Genomic DNA, 19,230 nt, shown 5'->3' on the forward strand with positions numbered 1-19,230 from the left:
AGAATTGGCAATCTGCTTTAGGAAGCCCTAGTATTAAAAGCCACTGCTTTGGAATGGTGCATGCTTTACCCATGGTGTGGGCAGGTAGCGTTTATACCTGTGACCTGACATGAGGGAGGTAGGGCGCGCGTGGCACATGGGACGTGTGGTGGCGGATAAGTGCCGTAGTCGGGGTGGGAGGGCCAGTGTTTGTTTATCCCGCCCGTGGCCCATGCTGTCCTACTGCGGTGTGTAAAGCAAACGGCGCGGCGCTCTGCGCATGCGCCAACCATTGTTTTGACTGAAAATGCCGTCGGTTTCGAAAACGGCGCTTAGCGCCTCGCCGCAAACCGAGAAGCCGTCTCACTACACGTAAGTACAGCGGGCAGAAGGGGGCGGGGAGAGACCCAGGGGGTAGGGGCCCCCCGGGGCAGACGGATGTACGAATGCAGCGCAGCTCCCCAGCGAAGGGGGCGGGTACACCTCTGCTGGGCAAAATGGTGCGACTTCTTGACAGTTAATTATCGGGAAAACGACATTAGGAAACGGAATGTGGTAGTGGGCGCTTTTTTGCCCCCTTGCAGACGCTAAAAATAAAGTCGGTGCCCGGGTGGGGGTGAAGGAGACGCCGTTGGCAGCGGCCGGGGAAGGGTCCGCCGTGTTCGGTCTCCGTCTTCAATTCTCCCTCCCTTCCTCGGCCCCATTTGCAAGCAGCGTCCGCGCGTAACGTAGCAGCCCGTGCTTCCAATGGTCCTTCCGTGCGAGAGATAGCGTAACTGCTCTTCGGGAATCCGTGCGCAAGTCCAGATCAGCAGTGGGAGTTTTTTTTGGCAGCTCCTCGGCAGTAGTGCTGTTTTACTGGCCACATATTCCTATTTATCCCTAAAAATGCCACTTTCAATTGCTCCAAGGTGCACGCCTTTTCAAAGATATCTTTTAAGCAGTTCCTCTCAGATACTCGGTTATGACTCATGTAGTGTTATTACAGTGAATATTTGAGGTAAATTCCTTGTAGTACTGCCATCTGGTTCGAGGTCACCCGGAAAGAAATTGGGAAGCAGCAGTACACGTTACATTCAATAAATTTCCCTTAGTCTCGTTAGTTAACACGAGTAGACCGATGTCTAACCATGGCAAATTTTTTTTTTAGGTCCGCGCATGGGAGAAATACGGTTTTATGTGCTGAACAGTACATGTAAACATTGAATAGTCAGTGATTGTATTAAGTATAGACGCTCATCTTTAAATGTCTGCCTTGCCAGTAATTATCGTATATAATGATGCACTAAAGTATTTAGCACCTCTGTTTTGTTTTCTGAGGTGTACCTAATACATGGCAACATTTTAAAGGAGGAAAGTGGGAGATTAAAAAAAAAATAATAATAATAATCGTGAGCATGCATTTCTACTATTCACTTCTGTAGACACATAGGCGATTTCAAGCGGAAGACAACCGAAATAAAGCCCTTTGTCTCCAATAATCGGGAGCCTCCCGTCTGAATCGGTTCTATTGGCATGTGTGATTCCAGGACGACTAGCGTCCTTTCAAATCACTGACTGATTCCCATTATGTCTATAAGGTAGTGGAGAACAGGACTTATTCTGTTTAGGAGGGCAATGTATACACTTTTCAGAGTAGAAACGCTCCTATATATGCCAACGTTTTGAACCTAGCAGGAGGGAGTTTTTGGAAGCTAAACAAAAGGGGGGGGGGTTGATTTTCCCTATTGACTTACATTGAAGCAGACGAGGTTTTAGACGAGAGGCACCTTAAATAAAGCAACTTTTGCTTAAAAAAAAAAAAGATTCTCTAGTCTGAATCAAGACTATTGGTATTTGCTGCAAATTTTTAAATTGGGCTTTTAAAAGGGCTGTCTGTTAACCACACTTGTTATTTCAAGACTGACCTAAGGATGCCTTGCCATTCACAGAAGCCTAAAATCAGACACTCATAAAGACGGCTAAGCATGCAGACGTAGCTTTCACCCCAAACATCAAATAAACCATTGCATCTTCTGTTTTTTTTTCTTCTTTTTTTTGACCAGACATAACATGTCAAATTATTTTACTTAAATGGAAATTGTTTTGATATATTACCGTTTATACTAAATGTCATTTGGGCACCAAGTGGTGAAGGGCAGGGGTGTTCCCTTTTCCCATAATTTAGAACGGAGTCACTTCAAGGGGTCGTTGGCTAATCTTTAAACAAGGGTATGTTATGTACTGAAAATAGTAATGGATAGTTATTATTATTATTATTATTATTTAAAAAAATTAAGCCTAATTTTCTCTGTCACACAGTTCAATGCAAGTGCTGAAGTAGAGGTGGAAGGATACATCTGAATAACTAGTAGCATTAATTGAGAGATAAGTACCTGGCTGAGGCAGGATTTGATTGACCAAGTATCAAGCCAGTGGCTGAAAGAGACTGGCCATAGAATGCCAATGGCTGAATGGGGCAGAACTGAAGCCCTCTCTAAGTATATTATAAGCAATAGGCCTGTTTGACTGCTGAACTATCAAAACCCATACCTAGAAATCTGTTTTAGAGATATGGTAATTTTCTTTTTTTTTCCTCAAGTTAGTTTAGAAGAGTCCTTTCGTGAGCATGTATCAATTAAACTCTCAATATTATACTATTTTGTAAAATCAAGAGTTCGCTCAAGCTGTCTAAGGAATTCTTGGTCTCCACTAAATATGTGTGTGTAAAGTGACATATAGGTGAAAGCTTAAACCATGTGTACTTCTGGTTATGTTTTCTAGGTATCTTAAAGAATTTAGAACAGAACAGTGCCCGCTATTTTTACAGCACAAGTGTACCCAGCACAGACCATTTACTTGCTTCCATTGGCATTTCCTAAATCAGCGTCGTCGTAGACCCATACGGAGGCGAGATGGAACATTTAACTATAGTCCAGATGTTTATTGTACAAAATATGATGAAACCACTGGGATGTGTCCAGATGGTGATGAGTAAGTTTGACTTTTATTTATATTTTGTGTGTGTTTTTAATGGTAAATGTTTCTTCAGTGGTTACAAATGATTATATAACACAAGATTATTTTCTGTTTTTGATTCATAAAACCCTTTTTAATATCCTGAACCAAGACTACTTTGTTAGCTTTTGGCACATATCACTATTTTTAATATGAAATATAATTGAAAAGGACACAAGTTGCATTTTAAGTACATTTGCAAGTCATGATGTTTTTCTGGACCCTTTGTGTACTGTCATTTTAATCCTAGAATGTACCATAGAAGAATGCTACAAGTGTTGGTGTAATTCTGACAGTAGGCTTACCTATGATACTGAGATGATAGTGTGAATTGATGGTCCCACATTCTGTATGAGGATTTGCCGAACTATCTTGGGACTCAGAGCCAGATGTTAAACATCTATTTGTAGCTAAATGGCAGCAAATTACAATTACTTTGCTATTAGTTTCACTTCTTCTTTTTAGGTCGCAGTCTGCCAAACAGCTGCGGTGTCTGGTTGCTAAAGACATCTTGGCGACATTCAGAAAACTGACCTAGGAATGCATTTTGTCCGTTGTTTGCAATTGGTTTTGTGGCTTATAACTCACATTTTTGTTGCTTTCCATTTGGTGGCTTTATTTGTTTTAGGCTGACCAGTTTGAGTTCGTACCCCCCCCCCTGCCCTAATCTTATTTACAGTATCTTTCCGAGTGTCCCCTTTCTGTAAACAGACCTGTAAATCTTGTTCTTATCTCATCATATTTGGTCTGCATTCAAGACTGAGGGCAGATGTCAGGCGCTGTCTTCTGAGGGCGCTTGTTTACTTTCTTTCTTTGACTCAAAGTTAAAGGATTTATTTGACAATCTTGCTGGATACTGGGGGTAGGAAAGTTTTTGTTTAGCACAAGACGACATTTAAATGAACTGTGTAAGTATTTCACAATATATCAGAACTAGGAACACAAATGAAGCACAGAAAAATCATTACACTAGGTGATGCTAATTTCCACACAGTTATGTCTGTGCACTGTATATAGTTTTATTAGTAAAACTGTATGTCTGTGCAACTGTATTGGTCATTTCAATTGAAATTGTGTGTCTGTAATGCCAGTGTTCTACGACACCATGAATACTCCAGTCTACTCCACTCTACTCTGCAGCACTCCACACAGCACCACCCCACACAGCACCACCCTACTTTAAACTACTTCATGCCGCACCACTTGACTCTACGCAACTTCACACTATGCCTCTCTTGATCTACCTTGTAAACTCTACTATGCCAAGGCACTCTTCACCACTCTTCTTCCACACTGGTAGGCATTTTCTAAGAGTGCCTGGTCTGGAGAAGCATAATCTCAGGATTTGGAGCACAACACAGTTGTTAGCACTGACTTTAATAATAAAAATGTATTTGTACGCAAGCAAAACTTTTTTTTTTTAGCAGCATAGGTATAATGAAAGACTGGGGGAAAAACATGACTTTCTATTTTGTGCCATGCAGTTTGTATTCAGGTCTTTGATGGCATTTTATAGCTCACTGTGCTAGATAACAATTGTAACATATGAACTGCTCAGTAACAAAAGAATCTCTGTGACAAAAGCAGTAACCCACTGTTCTATGCACATAAAATACTGTTCTTTGCACAATACACATTTTTTTCTGCAGGCATATTAACCATCTGCACTACCTTAGACGAGTCAAAACTGCAGCCAGACAAAACTCCCATCTCTCTCCTGCAGGTACATTAATCACCAGAGTTATCTTGATGCTTTTATTTTTACCGGAAAGCTGCTGGATGTACAATGAACTTTGCAGTGCTTTTGAAACTGTTGCACAAATGGATAAATAAATATAAAAAAAACATTCATGTATTTCCGTCCAGAGGCCCCAGCTGGAGAAGGGCGGACCCCCTGGGAATGTGTCACGGGGTTCTGAGGGGGGCACATACCACAGATTGGGAACTGCTGCTCTACACCACTTTATGCCATTACATTCTATACCACTCTAGGCAACTGCACTCAACCCAGCACCACTCCACACTACTGTGAAACAGTCTTACAGCACTGCACTCTACTCTGCGCCACTGGACTCCACGCCAGTGTACTTTACACAGCTGCACTCTGTCACTGCACTCTACTATGCATCACTATACTCTACGACTACTGCTGTCTGCGCCATTCAACTCCACTGCACTCCGACACTCTTCTCTGCATCATTGCACTGTCTGCCACTGAACTTGCTCCACTCTGTACTACACTGTACTTTATGCCACTGCACTTTACAGTACTGTACTCTTCACCACTCTATGCCCCTGCAATCTATGCCACTCAACTCCATTCTGCACTCTACCCCACCAAACTCTGTGCCTCTGCCCTCTGCATCACTTAACTCTACGCCACTCTGCACCACTCTGCTATGCACCACTCTAATCTACGATGCTGCATTCTATGACACTGCATCGTATGCTGCTGAATTCAGTGCCACTATATTCTGCAAGCTCTAGGGCAATGCACTCTACTCCTGTCCACTCAGTTCTGTGCCACTCCAGAGTATGCCACTCCACGTGACTCCACACCAGACCACTCCAATACACAACACTCTCTGCTACTGCACTCCACTCTTTGCCATTCCACTCTACAACACTCCACACTACTCTCATATACACCACTAACTTTTAGCCATGCTGAACAGCAGCCATGCTGGTTTACAGCATGGCTAAAACACATTGACAAAGCTAATAGAGCTGGCATAGGCGACACCTATAGCCTTGGCCAGTGTTTGTTGGTAATGATATAGCCCCAATGTACTAAGTCAGAAACCGAACGTTTATTTTAAATTAACTTCTCACTAAGGAAGACCAAGTCATAGTCTTGTAAAACGTCTTCATTTTCCTCCATAAACTCAGGAACGTTCTTTGTTTCATTCTGCATGACAAAAGATTCATAATGGCTGGAGCCACAGTCAGTGGTCGCCTACTCGAATAAATGTCTCTATACTTTTAATTGGTAAGAAACTTGAATAAATTCCAGGTAGTACAGAATGCTTCTTGTTTTCTGTAGGCAGCAGTAGGTTTAAGATAAACAAGATAATCATTCCACAGCCATAAGGGCCTTTGTAAGGTGTAGCAAAGAAATGCCCTTAAATGTATTTATATGTGTCCTTTTGCATAATACCTGAAAAACCAGAGAAATACGATACTGTTTCCTTAGGAAAATAATCCCTAGTTCCTCTTAGAAGGCGTGTGTCAGATCTGTAATCTTTTGTCTACCAGGCTTTATGCCTTTTACTCAGAAGAGGACCGCAGGTCGAACTCAGTGCAACAATAATTAACATTCAGTCCTCTTGTTAAAAAAAAAAAAAAAAAAAAAAGTTACATTGAAATATCGAGACGTTTTGTAGGAAAGTGTGCATACTTTCTGCGTATATGTAATACGCTAAGCTACAGTTTTGAGTTGGCTAATTGCACTATTGTAAAACTTGACTGTATTATTTCTCCGTTTAAAGTTATTAATTATTACAATTTTATGGTGTAGGAGTGTTCTCTACGACTGTTTAAACAATAAGTAGTACAAAATGTCAAACAATAGTAATGGGTTTTCCATTCTTCGATCTGTACTTAGAAATCGTTGACATCTTTCGTAGATTGGTACAAGAACATCTTAATGTCACATTGCCTTTAATGAGCATGCATGTCAAACATGCTGACCACAGTGTTCTCTAGGAAAGTTGTAGTGAATTTGTTTCTTGGTAGTGATTCAGGGATGTAAATGTGCAGTTGCAAACATGATTACAGTTGCAAGATGCACATGTATTTTTTTTTTTTTTTTTTTTTTTTTTTTTTTAACCCTTCATCTAGTAAGACACATTGAATGCAACTGCTTTCAATTTTCATTAAATCAGTGTGACGGCTGCAATGTTTGTTTTAGTTAACAGTTATGTATGTTAAAAGTGAATTATTCTTCCCCTACTTTTATAGAAATACATTGTCTTCACATACAATGTCAACATAATTTCCCTGCCTGCCATTTGGTGTAGTTCAAGGTCATTTTGTACTGCGAGGGGTCAGAGAATTTTGCTGTCTTTCATTGTCTTCTTATACATGTCGTGGTTGCTCAGTTTTTAACACAATGTGATGCTTGTTTAGTCTTTTGTTCGTGTGGTATGTTAAGTTTTCCTCTCAAAAGAATTTTGATGTGGGCGTACCAAAATGCCATGGCAGACATTACTACAGAGGGTGTTAAGAGTTTCTGCATACATTTGTGCCAGGGAAAATAGTTTTGTGCAGATATATTCTTGCTTAGTAGAGGCTGTGAAGGGTGCGAGGCGTGAGTATTTCTGTTTACAGTGCTTCAATTTTCTCTCCTTCAACAAGTGTGGTGGTATTGTGTTGCAGTAATAGGGTGGGTATGTGATGAAACTAGAGATGCATAATTCCCAAAAATTGTATGCAACTAATACACCTACTACTTAAATACATTTTTGATGGCTTCATTAAACCCCCACCTTATCACTTTAGTCACTGTATATTTTTTCATTTTAAGCTTAATAAGTTTGTTAAAGTAAAAAAAAAAACATGGACACATTACAAGTATGAATAGCAATGCTAAACCTGGAACTTGTTCATTGCTCACGGGTTAGTTAGTGGTATCTAGGAATTAATTGGTTCAAGGAAAAATTACATCATACGAATTTTTTTATTTGGATTCATGAAATTCTGAGCATTTGGAAAGGAGTGCCTTCATTTTCCTATTTTGTCTTTCCCTCTTTCCGCTTTACCAGTCAGGCAAATTTCAATAGGCTTTAGACATATTGCAATAAAAGTTTGTAATTTAGATTGTTTCTCTTTTTGCACTTTGTTCTGAACTCTCTCTTGGCGGTTTTAACTGCTTTCTGGTAATCCTTTTCTTCTTTCCACTTTAGATGCCATCTTGATAGGACTGTAAAATTAGCTGGTTTCACTCTAGTCTCCCATATCTTGTGATTACCAGAAAGTGCCTGTTTAGAGGTAGACATGGGAAGATTGTACCAGTGGTAAGCCCGTCTACGTCAGTCCACACAGCTTACGGAGAAACTTTCTTGATTATACTACAGGCGCAACTATAAACTGAGGGTTGCTTCTAATACATTTTTCCCTCAGTGCTGTGAGATGTATATCCCAACAAAGAATGGGTGAGTCTACCTGAAGTTACTAATGGCTCAGTCCCTCTTCTTAGTTCCAGAGTCATAACTCTTGTGTTGTTCCTTAATAAACACCACCAAGTGCCTCGACTGCCTCTTGAAAACCATCTGTGGTATTGATATTTTTCGCAGACACTTGGCTTCTGGGCATGAAATTTCAATGGCTATCCCTGAAGGGTGCTACATTATATAGTGTGTCCAGAAACAGTTGTCTGTCTAATGACTAACCCTACTTTTTATGACTTGCTGGCTTTTGCACTGATAGCTTATGGCAGCAACTTTGATTGAGGTTTTGTTATGACAGTGCTTCATCAAGCCATCTCAGTGCACACTCTTGTTGGCGTACTGTCCTCCTCAGCCCCACAGGTATTGATAGATGGGTTAATGGAACTGATGGGTAATCTGGTGTTCAAGTTTTCTTGGGCAGTTATTTAAGAACATATCAATCTTTGGCTTTAAGCTCCCTGACTACTTAAGTCCGTGCCTTCTCAGAATGTTGTTTCACAGATTATGGGCCTGATTAAGATTTCGGTTGACGGTTGCACTGTCCGCTGAACTTCTGATGGGGAGGTTGCTGCCATACTGGCTACCTCCCCACCGGACCCATTAAGTGTTTTTTGCTAGGCTGGCAGGTGGAAACCTTGGTTTACGCCTGCCAGCCTAGTGGGAAACAGGCTACAGCATTGTCTCAGGCTCCTAATCGAGCCACTGGCAATGTTGTAGCCAGCAGGGTGCTGCGGTGCTGGACAGTGGGTGGTGCCCTGCACTGCCCGTGCCACAAAAAGGATGGGAGAGAACAAGGTTGTAATCTGCAGGGCAGTGCTGCCCTGGCGGGTTAGGATCTCCGCCACTCCGGCAGAGCTGGCGGTTCCCTGGTGGTTGGACCGCTAGTGTTATGTGGCAGCCAGACTGCCGCATAGGTGTAAGACCGCCGTACTCTTAATAAGGCAGTCTGTCTGGGAGTTGAAGGGCTATCATTTTATTCACCATCAGATGTAGCGGACATGGATAATATTAAGCCCACTACTTGAATTTATCGTTTTGTGATCCAGTTTAATATATAGGTCTCAGTCATGTTATGTCTGCAGAACCCCCACTGAGTCTCGGTGAGTTGCCTTGTTGGATTATGATGGAAATGATGTGTCCTTGTTCAGGCATCTTTAGTCCTCCATCCGTGGGCCTTTTAATACAGATTAGCAATGAATGTCCTTCACTGATTTTCTTGAGAGGATCTTTGACCAAGTGCTGCCTGTTTCTGATACTACCTGTGGATTCCGGACCTTATGAATTCTCCCAATATGCCAGCATTCAACGGAAAATCTTCCTCCCAGCTCTCCACGTCGATGAGGACGTCACAATTGCACGGCCCGCACGCGACTCCGTCTGACGTCACCGTGGCAATAAGAGCTCTTTGCTGGCGTGCTGATGTCCGTTCCTTTTTTTCCGTGCCTTCGACACTAATGGTTTTCTCTTAGCTCTAGTTACTGTTTTGAAGGTGTCCTTTTTGTCTCTGGTTACAATGTCTCCTCCTAAAAAGTTGGGGTTTAAACGTCGGCAGTGCGGGGGTCGCTTACGGACCCTCGCGATGACTGCCTTTGGTGCCCAAGTTCGAAGAATGACGTGTGTGTCTTGCCAAAGCATGAATCTGAAGGCGCTGAAGGAGAGAGAAGCCAAACTCTTTCTGGCTGAGGCGAAGAAAGGGCACAGAATTAATCGCAGATCGTCTTCATATACCTCTTTGAAGAAGCATAAGAAACGGCGCCGACACGACTCTCAGCATCGTTCGGCTAGAGTTCATTCACGATCCAGGTCTCCATCTAGATGGAGTCGTGTGACGTGGGCGGTTAGTCCGACGGTGACTTCACAGCCTCAAAGCCCTTAGGCTTTTCCAGCGCATCAGTCTTCGAGGTGGTTACTCTCCAAGAGAGTCCTCGCCTTTGCCTGGAGTGCAGAATTCTGATGCCCAGCCGGCGCAAGTGCCGCAGGAAGATCAGCGGTATCCTGCCTTCCTGCTCCGGGAGCGGATCCGGCAGCATTTTTTAATGCTATGTTCAACATATTCAATGCTAGGGCCCCTGCTGGTGCACCGGCTGGTCCCAGAGGTCCTTTGGCATTCTCGTTGGGCTCTCCGGCCCCTTATAAGTCGGCGGTGTTCATGCCTTTTTATCCGGCTGAGGGTGCTGGTTCGGCGCCGATAACTTCGTCTCATAGGCCTACGGCGCCAATGACATCGTCCTATTGCGGCGCCGGTGATGTCGCTTCATACACATTCGCGCCGATGACTGAACCTCAGGTGTCCACAGCGCCGATGGGATCAGCTCCGGCGCCGGATGGATCCGGATTTGATCGTAGTGTCTCCTTCTCCTGGTCGACGTCTATCGGTCCTGAAGCCGGTGTCATCGACGTCGGCTAACTCAATGTCGAGATTGGAGGCCAGGTTGAGGCCACAGAGAAGAGCACTGAGGCTCTTAGAAGAACAAGAGTACCAAAGACAGCTGCTAGAAGAAGGAGAGATTGCGGAGTCCTTGGGGGATTATCATGGCTTAGACTCAGCCAGTGGGCTGGACACTTCCCCAGAGTGGAATCTTTAATCTCCAGGGAAGTTTACAGAGGAAGCGGCCTCTTTCCATCCTGTGGTCAGGAAGGCGGCAAATTTCTTGGACCTTCCGTTGCCAGCTGCTGAGGTTAAAACAAATATTTTGCCCGAGGTCCTGCATCCTTCTCCGGCTTCAGCAGAACCCTTGCTTCCATTTAATGATGCTCTTACGGAGCCTATATTGGAGATTTGGAGGAAGCCTGTGTCATTGCCAACTATGAACAGATCTATTGCAAGACGGTACAGGGTGCCTCTCGGAGATCCGGAATTTTTATCAAAGCATCCGACTCTGGAGAGTTTAGTAGTTCAGGCCTCATGTTCGGCACGTTCTGCACCAAGCTCCTTCCCTGTTTATTCCTTCGGACAGAGAGTCCAAAAGAATGGAGCAGTCAGCCAAGAAGACTTTTTCATCCTGCAGTATGGTCCTGAAAGCAGCAAATGCTACCTGTGTGTTAGGGAGATATATACACACCTTGATGGACGCGGCTCAAGCTGTAGTTCCAGACTTACTGCAGGATATGCAGGGGCAGTTTGGTGAGCTCCTGTCAGACGCTCAAGCTGCGGCTAAGCAGATAATCCAGTCTGGTCTGGATTCTACAGACTCAGTGGCCAGGGCGATGGGTACCTTAATCGCTACCAGGAGATATGCGTGGTTGAGGTCTTCTGGATTTTCTACAGATGTCCAGACCACTCTATTGGACCTGCCTTTCGATGGAGAAAAGCTGTTTGGAGCCAAAGCTGACTCTGCCTTCGAGCGCTTCAAGGACAGTAGGGCCACAGCAAAGTCTTCGGGTCTGCAGGCTTCCACTGCTACCCCTTTCTGGTCTTTTCGGAGGTTCAGGGGGTTTGGGTGTGGAGCCGTTTATTGTGGGAGGCCCAGTCCACAGTCCCAACAGCCTGCCAGCCTCTCATATAGATACTCTAAAGGGCTGGGAAGGGTTCGGACAAGAGGGGCCACCCAGCAGCACCCTGCATCATCCTCTTCCTCTGGGGGACAACAACAAGGGAAGCAGCCCTAGTTTTCTACCCATTTTGAGTCACACTTCTCCTGTAGGAGGAAGGTTACGTCTTTTTCTCAGCGAGTGGGAGTTAGCCACATCAGACTCCTGGGTTCTAAATATTGTGAGGACAGGATATGCCCTTCCTTTTCAGGAGTTTCCCCCTTCCATCCCTCCCCGTCCTTCGTTTTGTTCAGAAGACCATCTCCTGTTGTTGCAGCAGGAGGTTCAAATCCTGTTATCAAAAGGCGCAGCGGAGTTGGTTCCAGAGCAGGAAAGGGGTCAGGGTTGTTATTCAAGATATTTCCTGATCCCCAAGAAGGATGGTCGATTGAGACCTATTCTGGATCTGAGGATTTTTAATTGGTTCCTCAAGCAGGAGAAATTCAAGATGCTGACTCTAGCGCAGGTGCTTCTGGCTTTGAACAAAGAGGATTGAATGGTGTCTGTCGACTTGCAGGATGCTTACTTTCATATTCCTATTCTCAAGTCGCACAGGAAGTATTTCCGGTTTGTGGTGGGGTCGCAACACTACCAGTTTGTGGCTCTTCCGTTTGGTCTTGCTTCAACACCTGGCGCCCTCTCAGCACCTCCTGTTCATAGAGGCAGTACTGTATACAACATTGAATCGGGCCTATCCTGCGCCTCAGCGGATTCAGGACATTCAGGCGTTGATTCCAGTGTTTCAAAATGGAGCGGTTATTCCAGTCCTCAAGGTCCTGCGTCTGTTCGCTTCTTGCATTCTATTGGTCACTCATGCACGCTGGCACATGAGGGCTCTTCAGTGGTGCCTCCGCAGGCAGTGGTTTCAACACAAAGGGGATCTTGAGGAGTCGATAAAGATCTCCAGAGACGTTGCAGCGGATCTACGATGGTGGGCTGTGGACAGCAACCTTTCCAGAGGAAGGCCTTTTCCACTACCGCCTCCGGTGGCTACGGTCATAACGGATGCTTCCACTCTAGGGTGGGAGCTCATCTGGGGGACCTGGAGATCAAAGGTCTTTGGTCTCCAGTGGAACAGACTTTTCATATCAATCTGTTAGAATTGCAGGCGATACATCTGGCTCTCAAGACCTTCCTCCCATCCCTTCGCAGTCAGTCAGTTCAAGTCTTGACGGACAATACTACCGCAATGTGGTACATCAGCAAGCAGGGAGGAGTGGGGTCGTACCTTCTCTGCAGGGAGGCTCTGCGGCTCTGGTCCTGGGCACAGGACCATCGCATTTGCTTGGTAGCAAATCATCTGGCCGGAGTTCTCAACGTACTTGCGGACAGTCTTAGTCGTCATTTCTTGGCCGATCACGAGTGGCGTCTCCATCTGGATCTGGTCCTTCACATCTTTCGGATGTGGGGTTTTCCGTAGATAGACCTATTTGCCATTCGCGAGAACGCGCACTGCCTGTCGTTCTGCAGCCTCCAGTATCCGGTGCAAGAAGCTTTGGGGGACGCATTTCAGAAGTCTTGGTGCGACCAGTTGCTTTACGCATTTCCCCCCCCCCCCCATACCCTTGATTCCTTGGGTTCTGAGGAAGTTTCGCCAAGATCAGGCTCAAGTCATTGTAATAGCTCTGGATTGGCCGAGAAGGGTGTGGTACGCGGACCTTCTCCAACTCTCTGTGCCCTCCGCTCCGTCTCCCTCTCCGGGCATACCTCCTTGCGCAGTTGCAGGGCAGGTTCTACACCCCCACCTCCAGAGCCTGCACCTATGTGCCTGGTGATTTGAACGGGGCAATCTAAGTGATTTCTCTCTTGCCCACCAGAGGTAGTGGATGTTATTTTATCGGCCAGGTGACACTCCACTGTTTATGCCGGCAGGTGGACAACATTTTTGGCTTGGTGTGGAGAGAAACAAATTGATCCCTTGGGAGCCCATCTGTCTGATGTTCTGTTGTTTGCTTTAACGTTAGCACAGTAGGGTTGTGCAGTTGCGACTGTCAAAGGCTATTTGTCGGCACTGACAGGCTTTCCTTACCTTCCGGATCAACCTTCCTTGTTCAAATCACCTATTGTTGTTAGGTTCTTGAAAGGTTTAAAAAATAAATTTACCTCCCACTCCGCTTCTTATGCCTCAGAGGGATTTAAATCTGGTTTTAACTTTTTTAATGGGTTCACCGTTTGAACCCATGCATTCTTGTCCTTTAATATTATTGGCCTGTAAGACACTTTTCCTTATAGCTATTACATCTGCCAGGCGTGTGAGTGAGCTTCAGGTCCTTAGTGTCAAACCTCCCTTTACATCATTCTTTGCTGACAAAGTGGTGCTAAAAACCAGGGTGGCTTTCCTTCCTAAAGTTGTCACTCCTTCCCATATGGGGCAGTCTATTACCCTTTCAACTTTCTAGCCTCCTCCTCATTCTTCAAAAGAGGAAGAAAGACTCCATCGCTTGGACCCCAGAAGGGCTCTCAGTTTCTATACTGAGAGAACAAAGGATGACCAACTCTTTGTTGGATATGTGGGAAAGATGAAAGGCAGAGCTGTCCATAAAAGAACCATATCCAGGTGGGTCATTCTTTGCATTAAGATCTGTTATTCATTAGCAAAGAAGAGGGTATTAGAGCTCATTCTACCAGGGCTAAGGCTGCCACTTCAGCTTTGGCTAGAGGTGTGCCAGTGGTAGATATTTGTAAAGCGGCAACTTGGGCTTTTCTTCATACTTTCGTGAAGCACTACTGCTTGGATTCGGAAGTCAGAAGGGATCGCCATTTTGCACCTTCTGTGTTGCAGGATTTCTTAGTACAACTAATCAGGCACCCACCTCCGAGTGCGGTACTGCTTTGGGACTCTATTCATAAGGTGAGGAATCTAGAGGTAGTTGTACCCATCAGAAGTTACTTACGCTTTTTCTGGTGGATACAGTAGCTACCTGTGGATTCCTCATAGTCCCACCCGCCTCCCCGTTGCCTGTCTGGTCATACCAAGGCTTTTGTATTACAAGTGTATATATGTTTTGAGTAATTTCTATATAAATAATTGTTGTACTTATGTTACATCAGTATGGTTATATATATGTATTTATTTGAGCTATCGTGAGGTCGGTTTTCACCTGTTCGCCTCAAAGACACAGATTCTTTACCTTTGAATTCCCTGGCATCAGCTTCGAATCTGGAATCTTTTTGCTGAGCAATACCTTGCGCGCGCCGTCGGGTGGCGTCATTCTGTTCCGCGTGTGTCGTCCGTCTCCGCGTGGCTTCTTCCGCGTCATTGGAGTTGTCTATGACATCACGGTCATCTATATAGATGCCACCTCGGCACGGGTACGTCAGTTCTTTTCCTTCGGCGCCAGTTAAGCGCACATCCGGGATCGAGCTACCCTTTGCCTTTTTTTGGCAAACCTTTTTTCGATGTTTTGTCGAGGATTTTTGTCATCTGTGCAAGGGATATGTCCTCTAGGAAGCCGTGCAGCGCCTGCCATCGCACGGTTCCGCTGAGCTGTTGCCAGGGCCCACTTTGCGCCCCCCCCCCCCCTCCCCCCCTTTCTGGGAGCAGGAACGACCCCTGCTCAATTAAAAGAATTTTACGAGGCCATGCACCTTGTTTTTGAGTGGGCTGCCCCCTCGGGTGGGTCTTTGGGCACTGTGGAGTCAACAGGGGCCCCCATCGGATTCTATGCTGGTGGCTGGGTTCTCCCAGTCTGCCTCCCCTGTGCCGGTCCCGACAAAGATGCTCCCTCCACCACCGGCACCCACTGGTGGTGGTAGACCCCTCCTCATTCTTGATGATCCAGAGCCAGAACAACGTCGTACGACGCTGATCCCAACTTCAACAGCGCCGACTAGGCCCAGATCAGTGCCTGAGGCTTATTTTGAACAGCCAGGCACAGGTGAGGAGTGGGAGGGGTCTGATCTTTAGAAAACGGATTGGAGCATGAACAGGACTGGTATGAGGATCTAGGGAAAGCCAGTGGACTGGATACTTCTCCAGATGCTGGCATGCTCTCACCTCCTGCTGTGCCTACGGAGGAGGGGGCATCTTATGCCATCGTGGCGCATAGAGCAGCTGAGGTCTTGGACCTAGACTTGCCTACGGTGCCAGTCAGGACGAATCTCCTGACTGAGATGCTTCAGCCAGGGGTTACTACATCAGAGCCGATGTTACCCTTCAATGAAGCTCTCACAGATGTCCTTCTGGGGACGTGGTCCAAACCCAGCACGGGGGCTCCTGTGAATAGGACAATTGGCCGCCGCCATTGACCAGCTCCAAACAACCCTATTTTCCTCACCCAACACCCCACCCCGGAGAGCTTGGTGGTTCAAGCCTCCACTTACAGTGGTGCCTTCCCTTCCGCTCCCCCAGATAGGGAATCCAAGAGGTTGGACCAACTTGGAAAGAAGATGTTTACTTCCTCCAGCCTGGCATTGAGGTAGGTAAACTCCTCTTGCCTATTGGGCCGTTTTTCCCATACTTTATGGGTTACGGTGGCACAGGTGCTGCCCCAGGTCCCGGAGGGGGTGCGAGACACTCTGACCCAGGCTGTCAAGGATGGGAGAGATGCAGCCAAGTTTATCATCTGGTGTGGTTTGGACACGACTGATTCAGTTTCGTCTCCCTCGCTGTCGGTCCATACCATTGGACAAATGGGTCTTGCGGATCATACAGAAGGGCTGTTCCATCCCCTTTCAGTCTTTCCCTTCCTCTATCCCTCCGGTGCAAAAATGTCTGATGGAGGATCATTTGATTTTGCTCCGCAAGGAAGTTCCGGCTCTCTTGGCCAAGGGAGCCATAGAAAGGGTCCCGATGTCAGAAGTAGGCAGTGGTTGTTATTCCCGCTACTTTCTGATCCCAAAAAAGTACAAGGGTCTTCACCCTATTTTGGATTTAAGGGTCGTCAATCTCTTCTTTAAAAAGGAGAAATTCAAGATGCTCACACTTGCTCAGGTATTGTCTGCCCTAGACCAAGGAGACTGGATGGTAGCGTTAGACTTGCAAGATGTGTATTTTCTCATCCCCATCCTGCCCGCACACAGGCGTTACTTCCATTTCAAGGTGGGCCACGAGCACTTTGTTTACCGTGCTTCCCTTCAGTCTCACCATTGCCCCTTGGGTGTTCACCAAGGTGTTTGCGGTGGTGGCAGCTTATCTTTGCAGGTTAGGGATTTCAGTGTTCCCCTACCTCGACGACTGGCTTTTGAAGGCTCCTACGCCCCAGGCTCTCGTCACCCACCTTCAGACTACTGCGGACCTCCTGCAATCGCTGGGGTTCACTATCAACATGCTGAAGTCCCACCTGACTCCCTCTCAGAGGCTCCCTTTCATCGGAGCTGCTCTGGACATAGTGCAGTTTTGGGCCTATCCTCCCGAGAAGCGAGTCCAGGATATTCAGGTTATGAGACCGATGTTTCGGCCTCTATCCTGGATTTCGGTGAGACCGAGTCTGAGGCTGTTGGGACTCATGGCTTTCTGCATCCTGTTAATCAAACATGCCAGATGGCATATGAGGGCTTTGCAATGGGACCTGAAGTGCCAGTGGGCACAGCATCAGGGAACTCTTATCGACACGGTTCAGATCTCAGAGGGAACTGCAAAAGACCTGCAGTGGTGGTTAGTGAACTTCGATTGGGTCAAAGGCAGACTCCTCTCCATTCCCTAACCTGATCTCACAGGAGTGACAGATGCGTCACTTCTGGGATGGGGCGGCCATTTGGGAGAGGCGGAGATCAGGGGCCTGTGGAATCCTGGCTCCATATCAACTTATTGGAGCTCAGGGTGACTTGGCTTGCATTGAAAGCATTTCTTCCTGTTGTGAAAGGGAAGTTAGTGCAAGTGTTCACGGACAACACCACCGCAGTGTGGTACTGCAACAAGCAGGGCGGTGTGGGGTCGTGGACCCTTTGTCAGGCTCTGCGTCTCTGGACATGGCTGGAACAGCAGGGCATAACCCTGGTGGTTCAACACCTGACCGGTTCTCCGAACGCCAGGGCGGACAAACTCAACCGTTGATGCATAACGGATCACAAATGGTATCTCTATCCTGAGGTGGCGCAAGGACTCTTTCAGCAGTGGGGAGAGCCTTGGTTAGATCTGTCCGCATCCGCAGAGAACACGCAATGTCAGCAGTATTGCGCATTGGAGTTTCAAAGGCGGCAATTGTTTGGTGCTGCTTTTCGTCGCGAGTGGAATTCAGGCCTCCTATACGCATTTCCGTCCATATCACTTCTGCCCAGAGTTCTCAAGAAGATCAAGAACGACTGGGCCCAAGTCACCTTAGTGGCTCCGGATTGGGCACGGAGAGTCTTGTAGCCCGAGCTACTGAAAATGAGAATCAATTCCCCAATTAGGCTGCTGCTTCGAAAGGATCTTCTGTCGCAGCAGCAGGGGGGAGGGTTCTCCACCCGAACCTGTCAACTCTGCGCCTTCAGTCGTGGAGATTGAGTGGCGGCAGTTGATGGCTTTTGACCTTCCTCCCGAAGTCTGTAAGGTTATTTGGGCAGCCAGGCGTCCCTACACTAAGATGGTATACACCTGCCATTGGTAACGCTTTGTATTATATTGTACAGAAAGGCCTATTGACCCTCTTTCTGCTTCTCTGTCTGACATTCTTCTTTTCTTTCTGTCTCTAGCCCAGGAGGGTTCTACCGTAGGGACTCTAACGGGCTATCTTTCTGCCTTATCTTCATTTCTTCAGCTGCCTAACCAGCCTTCCTTTTTCAAATCTCCTATTGTAAATAGATTCCTCAAAGGGCTTGTACATATGTTTCCCCCTACGCACTTTATTATGCCTCAATGGGACTTAAATCTTGTCCTCACTTTTCTCATGTGTACTCCCTTCGAGCCTTTACACAACTGTCCCCTCTGACTGCTCACCATCAAGACAGCCTTCTTAGTGGCGATAACATCTGCCAGGAGGGTGAGTGAGATGCAGGCCCTGTCATCAAGGCCGCCGTATCTCTCTATCCATCCAGATAAAGTGGTTCTCAGAACTTGTGCTTCTTTCCTCCCCAAGGTGTGGTGACCCCATTCCATCTGGGTCAGAATATCACCCCTGCCCACCTTCTTTGCCCTGCCGCATCCCTCTACGGAAGAGGAGCGACTCCATCAACTGGACCCAAAAAGAGAGTTGTCGTTCAACCTTGATCGCACAAAAGAGTTCCGGGTGGATGATCAACTGTTTGTGGGGTACCTTGGAGCAAAGAAGGGTCGTGCGGTGCAGAAGCAAACCATATCGCAGTGGGTCGTTCTCTGCATTAAGATATGCTAGGCATTGGCCAGGAAGCAGCCTGCTGAGGGCTTGCGGGCTCATTCTACCAGGGGCAAAGCTGCTAAGCTGCTACCTATGCGCTAGCTCGAGGCGTACCAGTCCTGGAGATCTCCAAGGCAACGTGGTGTTCTTGCACATGTTTACGAAACATTACTGCCTGAATAATCAGGTACAAAGGGACAGGTACTTTGCCCGTTCAGTCCTGCAGGACTTTCTAGTGTAAGGAGTGGTGTCCGCAGCCCACCGACTGGAGGTTATGGCTTGGGTATCTATTCAAAGGCAAGGAATCTGCAGCTAGAAGT

At 46.4% G+C, this 19,230-nt stretch overlaps 1 protein-coding gene across 1 annotated transcript in view; it reads left to right on the forward strand.

Annotated features, from left to right (window-relative positions):
- Window positions 1-204: 204 nt before the first annotated feature.
- UNKL (unk like zinc finger) overlaps window positions 205-19,230 on the forward strand; it is a 453,251-nt gene continuing 434,225 nt past the window's right edge. Inside the window, exons 1-2 of the mRNA XM_069209876.1 lie at window positions 205-351; window positions 2,743-2,952. Of these exons, the coding sequence (XP_069065977.1) occupies window positions 287-351; window positions 2,743-2,952 (275 nt within the window). The 5' untranslated portion in view covers window positions 205-286. The remainder of the gene's footprint in view (window positions 352-2,742; window positions 2,953-19,230) is intronic.

This window comes from Pleurodeles waltl, chromosome 10, assembly GCF_031143425.1.
Source record: "Pleurodeles waltl isolate 20211129_DDA chromosome 10, aPleWal1.hap1.20221129, whole genome shotgun sequence".
Lineage (NCBI taxonomy): Eukaryota > Metazoa > Chordata > Amphibia > Caudata > Salamandridae > Pleurodeles > Pleurodeles waltl.